We start from the raw sequence: 6,870 nt of genomic DNA on the forward strand, positions 1-6,870 counted from the left end.
GGTCAGATCTGTGAGGGTCAGACCTGTGAGGGTCAGACCTGTGAGGGTCAGAGGGTCAGACCTGTGAGGGTCAGAGGGTCATACCTGTGAGGGTCAGATCTGTGAGGATCAGACCTGTGAGGGTCAGATCTGTGAGGGTCAGAGGGTCAGATCTGTGAGGGTCAGACCTGTGAGGGTCAGAGGGTCAGAGCTGTGAGGGTCAGAGGGTCAGATCTGTGAGGGTCAGATCTGTGAGGGTCAGATCTGTGAGGGTCAGATCTGTGAGGGTCAGACCTGTGAGGGTCAGAGGGTCAGATCTGTGAGGGTCAGACCTGTGAGGGTCAGAGGGTCAGACCTGTGAGGGTCAGACCTGTGAGGGTCAGCGGGTCAGATCTGTGAGGGTCAGACCTGTGAGGGTCAGACCTGTGAGGGTCAGATCTGTGAGGTTCAGACCTGTGAGGGTCAGAGGGTCAGATCTTTGAGGGTCAGACTTGTGAGGGTCAGACCTGTGAGGGTCAGATCTGTGAGGGTCAGACCTGTGAGGGTCAGAGGGTCAGATCTGTGAGGGTCAGACCTGTGAGGGTCAGAGCTGTGAGGGTCAGAGGGTCAGATCTGTGAGGGTCAGAGCTGTGAGGGTCAGACCTCTGAGGGTCAGATCTGTGAGGGTCAGACCTGTGAGGGTCAGAGGGTCAGATCTGTGAGGGTCAGATCTGTGAGGGTCTGTGAGGGTCAGACCTGTGAGGGTCAGACCTGTGAGGGTCAGATCTGTGAGGGTCAGACCTGTGAGGGTCTGTGAGGGTCAGACCTGTGAGGGTCAGATCTGTGAGGGTCAGACCTGTGAGGGTCAGAGGGTCAGATCTGTGAGGGTCAGACCTGTGAGGGTCAGATCTGTGAGGGTCAGACCTGTGAGGCACATTTTCACGTCAAGTTTGGATTTTATAAATCACAACCTTGGTGTAAAAAGTGGCGTACGCCAGTTTTATAAATCCGACCCCAGGTAACCTGTAATGTTTGATTTTAACCTGATGCACATTAAGCCCCTCCCACTTACGTCTTGAGACGAGTGCTGTGCTCGCTGTTGCTGCATGTTTGTCGGTCCATTCAGCTCATCTTTGGATACATTGTAGCTCCGCCTCACCAGGTGATTGTTGTCCAATCGCTGACCTGAGGGGGCGGAGTCAGAGCAAAAAGAATATCTGACTGTTTATTTACAAAAATCTGAGGCAAGGCTAAATAAAAATAGGTTGTGTTGTAAAACCATCATCTGACCCACAATGTAAAACTACAATTTAAAGATTCACTTTTTCACAGGAAAGATGGAACTTATTTTTCTTCTGAAAGATTTGTTTTACCTGTACGTCTGCAGGTGAAACACCTGAACTTGTTCCTGTTAGAGCTGATTCACTAACCTCACATGACCAACATTAGTCTTTGTAAACCCCCGAGCCCCCCGAGCCCTCGGTCTCATGGGAAATCTTTGCTCCTAATTGGATCTCAGCTCAGCTGAAAGAGTTCAAAAGGAACAGACAGAATGGGCCAATCAGCTTAAAGCTGCTCCCACAGGTGTGCTCTGACATCAGCAGTCAGGGAGGAAACACTCAGGTTTCAATAGAAATGAGATTTAGTTCTTCTCATCACTTTGTTCCTGGGAACAGCCAATCAGAGTCCAGCAGGAAGTCAGCTGACCTTTCACCTGTGAGGTGAGTGCAGCTGAAACTTCAGACAATTCCTGTCTGCATACACCTGTGTTAGAACCATCAGTCAGCAGAATGAAGAGTGACTCAGCAGTTTTTTTATTTGAAATAATTTCAACAGGTTAACTATAACCCTGGTTAACTGTAACTCAGGTTAACTGTTACCCTGGTTAACTGTAACCCTGGTTAACTGTAACTCAGGTTAACTGTAACCCTGGTTAACTGTAACCCTGGTTAACTGTAACTCAGGTTAACTGTAACTCAGGTTAACTGTTACCCTGGTTAACTGTAACTCAGGTTAACTGTAACTCAGGTTAACTGTAACCCAGGTTAACTGTAACTCAGGTTAACTGTTACCCTGGTTAACTGTAACTCAGGTTAACTGTAACTCAGGTTAACTGTAACTCAGGTTAACTGTTACCCTGGTTAACTGTAACTCAGGTTAACTGTAACTCAGGTTAACTGTAACCCAGGTTAACTGTAACTCAGGTTGACTGTAACTCTGGTTAACTGTAACTCAGGTTAACTGTAACCCAGGTTAACTGTAACTCAGGTTAACTGTCTGCCAGGAGCCATTCAGCTCCTACAAACAGAAATGGTAAGTGATCTGATCTCATAAGGAGCTTTCTGAAGTCCACAGCTCTTCACACTCCAGTCTTTCACACTCTGATGGTGCTAAGCTACACTGTAGCCACAGCTGCTCTGGGCCACACTGACAGAGGTGGAGCTGCCATGCACCGGCACCAGCAGACCCTCTGACCACCATCAGTAGGTAAGTGGGTGAAGTGTCTTGCTCGAGGACACTACAACAGAGACAGTTAGAAGACAACCCCTCTCACCACAGCCGGCCAGAAGTAGAAGATCTTTAAAAAGATTTCAGTGTTGCAGGAACCAGAGGAGGTTCTGATTCTCAGACTTCTCACCTTCCATCCTCTGCTCATCGTGGACCTGATGGTTCCCTGCTGGGCTGCAGGCAGCAGAGCTCAGAGCATCAGAAGCCTCCTTCAAGTTCTTCTCATGTGGAGGACGAGGCTGCAGAGAGAGGAGGAACCGTGACGTGATGAAGAACAGACAGAACCTGAAGGTTCTTTAGACAGAACCAGAACTCAAACAGGAGATGAAAGAATGTGCTCAGAAACTCACAGCAGATGGGAGAACATCAGCAGAACCCACTGAGTTCTGATCCATGTCCATAACTCCTGCCAGGTCAGAGGTCAGCGTGCTGAAGGAACCAAAGCTGGAAGAAAAGCAGAAGTTCAGCCGACCTGAAGCCACTTCAAGCTGCTCCTCTGATCCGTTGAGGTTCTTACCTTCCAGGTTCTGCAGGACCAGCAGTGATCCATCTGCAGCAGCTTTTATGTCCTCACAGGTGTGTTTGTGTTTCCTTCAGCATTTACAACAACAGTAATTATTTTCTTTCCCACAGAACCTGACCACGTCCTCCTGTTTACACAGATTTACAGGACTGTAAAGTTTCTGCTTCTCACGACACCAGGAACCTTCCTGTGTTCTTCAGGTCTGAACGAGTCCAACAGCAGGTCCTTCAGAACCCAGCCTATCTGGAACCATCAGGGACCAGTGTTCCTGGTCAGCTGTGGGACACTTCCTGTGCCTCTCAGCTGCTTTTAGAACCTGTTCTAACCTGAAATCCACAAACGGAACAGATTTTATCATCGTTTTATTTCCTGTTATTTAAACATGAAACATTTCAGCTTCATTCAGACTGAAACCATCAAATCAAACAAGTTTGTTTATTTTTTATTTTAACTGTTGAAACAGATCAGATCAAACAAGAGAAGCTTTATCCACCAATCAGAAGGCAGCTGCTCTCTGGCCCCGCCCCCTCCACATGCACTTTTATTAACACCTTCAAGTTGGTTCTCAGGTGCTCTCTCTTTAGCTCCGCCCCTTTCTCTACACAAACATCAGATTAAGGGAAGCCTCTGTATTTTGTGTACACAGCTCACAGTCGTCATCATGCTTTTATTCTGACAGGTTGAGTAAACAGGAAGTTCACCTGTGGGAACAACACAGACAGGTGGACATGTCCTGACAGCGAGGACACCTCAGCTTTCAGCTTGGAGACAAAGTGGACACATGAAGACAGAACAGGATCTACAGGATCCCAGAGAACCACGTCCATCTAATCCTAAATATTAAAAGCTCCGCCCACAGTCATTCTGCTGCTCCCTCTGGCTCCGCCTTCTTCTCCTGACTCCTCCTCTTCTGCACCTCCTTCAGTCCCTCTTGGACCCGGTTCACAGCCTCCTGGTCTCCAGCCTGCCAGGCCAGTTCCAGAGCTTCGTTGTAGAACCGGACCGCATTCTCCAGTTGACCTGAGGGAACAGAACCGGATCAGGTCAGATCAGTAGAGAACAGGTGACAGACTCTCACCTGTACTTACCTGTGTGCAGCAAGATGCCTGCCAGGTTTCCCAGCAGCACGTGATAATCTGGGTGTCCCACAGACCGGCTCAGGTCCACTGCTTGTTGGACCAGGACCAGGGCTTCATCGTGACGGCCCTGCAGATCCAAGATGGTGGCCAGGTCGCTCATCAGGACCAGAGTCTGAAAGACACAGACTTCAGTGTTCAGGTGTGGCTCACCTGTGGGTGTGTCTGTGGTTACCTGTGGGCGTGTCTCACCTGTGGGTGTGTCTCTATACAGTAGGTGTGTCTGTCTCACCTGTGGGTGTGTCTCACCTGTGGGTGTGTCTCATCTATACAGTAGGTGTGTCTGTCTCACCTGTGGGTGTGTCTCATCTATACAGTAGGTGTGTCTGTCTCACCTGTGGGTGTGTCTGTGGTTACCTGTGGGCGTGTCTCACCTGTGGGTGTGTCTCTATACAGTAGGTGTGTCTGTCTCACCTGTGGGTGTGTCTCACCTGTGGGTGTGTCTGTCTCACCTGTGGGTGTGTCTCATCTATACAGTAGGTGTGTCTGTCTCACCTGTGGGTGTGGCTCACCTGTGGGTGTGTCTCATCTATAGGTGTGTCTGTCTCACCTGTGGGTGTGTCTCATCTATAGGTGTGTCTGTCTCACCTGTGGGTGTGTCTCACCTGTGGGTGTGTCTCACCTGTGGGTGTGTCTGTCTCACCTGTGGGTGTGTCGCACCTGTGGGTGTGTCTCACCTGTGGGTGTGTCTGTGGCTACCTGTGGGCGTGGCTCACCTGTGGGTGTGTCTCATCTATAGGTGTGTCTCACCTGTGGGTGTGTCTGTGGTTACCTGTGGGTGTGTCTCACCTGTGGGTGTGTCTGTGGTTACCTGTGGGTGTGTCTCACCTGTGGGTGTGTCTCATCTATAGGTGTGTCTCACCTGTGGGTGTGTCTGTGGTTACCTGTGGGTGTGTCTCACCTATAGGTGTATCTGTCTCACCTGTGCGTGTGTCTCACCTGTGGATGTGTCTCATCTATAGGTGTGTCTGTCTCACCTGTGGGCGTGGCTCACCTGTGGGTGTGTCTCACCTGTGGGTGTGTCTGTGGCTACCTGTGGGTGTGTCTGTCTCACCTGTGGGTGTGTCTGTCTCACCTGTGGGTGTGTCTGTGGCTACCTGTGGGCGTGGGTCACCTCTGGGTGTGTCTGTGGCTATCTGTGGGCCTGGCTCACCTGTGGGTGTGTCTCACCTGTGAGTGTGTCTCACCTGTGGGCGTGTCTAATCTGTGGGCCTGGCTCACCTGTGGGTGTGTCTCACCTGTGGGCGTGGCTCACCTGTGGGTGTGTCTCTCCCTGCTCCTGGTGGCAGATGGCCAAGGCGGTCCTGTAGTCCAGTTCGGCCTGGCTCAGGTGTAACGTTGACGCTCGGTATCGAGCTCGTGAGTCCAAACACAGACCCAGCAGGAGGCGGGTCTCCTTCCTGAGTTCTTCCTGCTCCTCTAATGACAACAAACAAACGTAAAAGAAAACAACAAACAAAAATAACAATAAATACAAACATTAAACATCACCTGTCCCACCTGTGTGTGTGTCTCACCTGTCTGGTCTTCCTCAGGCAGTCCCTTCTGTGTCTCCAGTTTTGTCTCCAGAGACTCTGTACAGAACATGAAGCCATGCTCTGCAAGCTCCGCCCTGAAACAGTAAACAGACAGTAGTCAGGTGACCTCTGAGCTCTGAGCTTCCTGTCACTCCATCACTTAGCTCCGCCCCTAACTTGTTCTGCTCGGCGTAGATGGTGGCCAGCTTCAGAGACATCTCGATGATGGCGTTATCATCCTGAAAACAAACAGGAAGTCAGGTTAGGATTGACCCCTGAGCCTACAGTCAGACATTAACCTGCAGGATCACCATGGCAACACCAGGTATCAGCTCCACAGTGTTGCCATGGTGACAGAGAACACAGCTCCAGGTGCAGATCCTGCAGTGATTACCTGTGGAGTTCCTCCTGCCAGCATGTAGCTCATCGCTGCTTTGAAGAGTTTCTCTGCCTAACAGGAAGAGGAGCAGAGAAGAAGAAATGATTGGACAGCAGAGGACACAAGCTGAGCTGTGATTGGTCAATACTCACACCGTCCAGCTGGCCCTGAACATACGCCACATTCGCCATCTGAGGAGCAGAAAACTTTATTGTTCCTGAAACTGTCAACAAAATAACACAAGATCTACAGCATGAGGCTGGATGTGAGTGTTACCTGAGTGTTACAACAGGACAGGTGAGTGTTACCTGAGTGTTACAACAGGTGAGTGTTACCTGACTGTAACAACAGGACAGGTGAGTGTTACCTGACTGTTACAACAGGACAGGTGAGTGTTACCTGAGTGTTACAACAGGACAGGTGAGTGTTACCTGAGTGTTACAACAGGACAGGTGAGTGTTACCTGAGTGTTACAACAGGACAGGTGAGTGTTACCTGAGTGTTACAACAGGACAGGTGAGTGTTACCTGAGTGTTACAACAGGACAGGTGAGTGTTATCTGAGTGTTACAACAGGACAGGTGACTGTTACAACAGGTGAGTGTTACCTGAGTGTTACAACAGGACAGGTGAGTGTTACCTGAGTGTTACAACAGGACAGGTGAGTGTTACCTGACTGTTACAATAGGTGAGTGTTACCTGGCTGTATGTGTAGATAATAGCCTGGTTGTTGTGTGTCTGATGAGCCAGAACCACAGCCTGATGGAGGAAAGACGAGGCTGCTGGCAGCTGGCCACGATGAATGCTGAGCTGCAACACACACACACACACACACACACACACACACACA

The 6,870-nt window shown here is 50.0% G+C and overlaps 2 protein-coding genes and 1 long non-coding RNA gene across 3 annotated transcripts in view; all 3 read right to left on the reverse strand.

The window, feature by feature from the left end:
- LOC106534223 (anion exchange protein 2) overlaps nucleotides 1–3,275 on the reverse strand; it is a gene marked incomplete in the record, with an annotated part of 20,214 nt that extends 16,939 nt beyond the window's left edge. The window contains 4 exon segments of the mRNA XM_014030795.1: nucleotides 1,031–1,143; nucleotides 2,597–2,705; nucleotides 2,817–2,910; nucleotides 2,984–3,275. Coding sequence (XP_013886249.1) covers nucleotides 1,031–1,143; nucleotides 2,597–2,705; nucleotides 2,817–2,867 — 273 coding nt within the window.
- A 132-nt stretch (nucleotides 3,276–3,407) lies between these two features.
- ttc19 (tetratricopeptide repeat domain 19) overlaps nucleotides 3,408–6,870 on the reverse strand; it is a 7,902-nt gene continuing 4,439 nt past the window's right edge. The window contains exons 4-11 of the mRNA XM_014030796.1: nucleotides 6,720–6,830; nucleotides 6,174–6,212; nucleotides 6,037–6,093; nucleotides 5,820–5,881; nucleotides 5,643–5,737; nucleotides 5,381–5,544; nucleotides 4,078–4,240; nucleotides 3,408–4,009 (exon numbers count right to left, since the gene is read on the reverse strand). Coding sequence (XP_013886250.1) covers nucleotides 3,849–4,009; nucleotides 4,078–4,240; nucleotides 5,381–5,544; nucleotides 5,643–5,737; nucleotides 5,820–5,881; nucleotides 6,037–6,093; nucleotides 6,174–6,212; nucleotides 6,720–6,830 — 852 coding nt within the window. The 3' untranslated portion in view covers nucleotides 3,408–3,848. The remainder of the gene's footprint in view (nucleotides 4,010–4,077; nucleotides 4,241–5,380; nucleotides 5,545–5,642; nucleotides 5,738–5,819; nucleotides 5,882–6,036; nucleotides 6,094–6,173; nucleotides 6,213–6,719; nucleotides 6,831–6,870) is intronic.
- On the reverse strand, nucleotides 4,248–4,618 carry LOC106534226 (uncharacterized). The gene is made up of 3 exons (XR_001312330.1): nucleotides 4,578–4,618; nucleotides 4,418–4,460; nucleotides 4,248–4,374 (listed from the first exon to the last, which is right to left on the reverse strand). It is a non-coding gene; the product is annotated as an uncharacterized LOC106534226 (long non-coding RNA).

The sequence above is a fragment of the Austrofundulus limnaeus genome, unplaced genomic scaffold, assembly GCF_001266775.1.
Source record: "Austrofundulus limnaeus strain Quisiro unplaced genomic scaffold, Austrofundulus_limnaeus-1.0 Scaffold1119, whole genome shotgun sequence".
NCBI classification, from domain to species: Eukaryota; Metazoa; Chordata; class Actinopteri; order Cyprinodontiformes; family Rivulidae; genus Austrofundulus; species Austrofundulus limnaeus.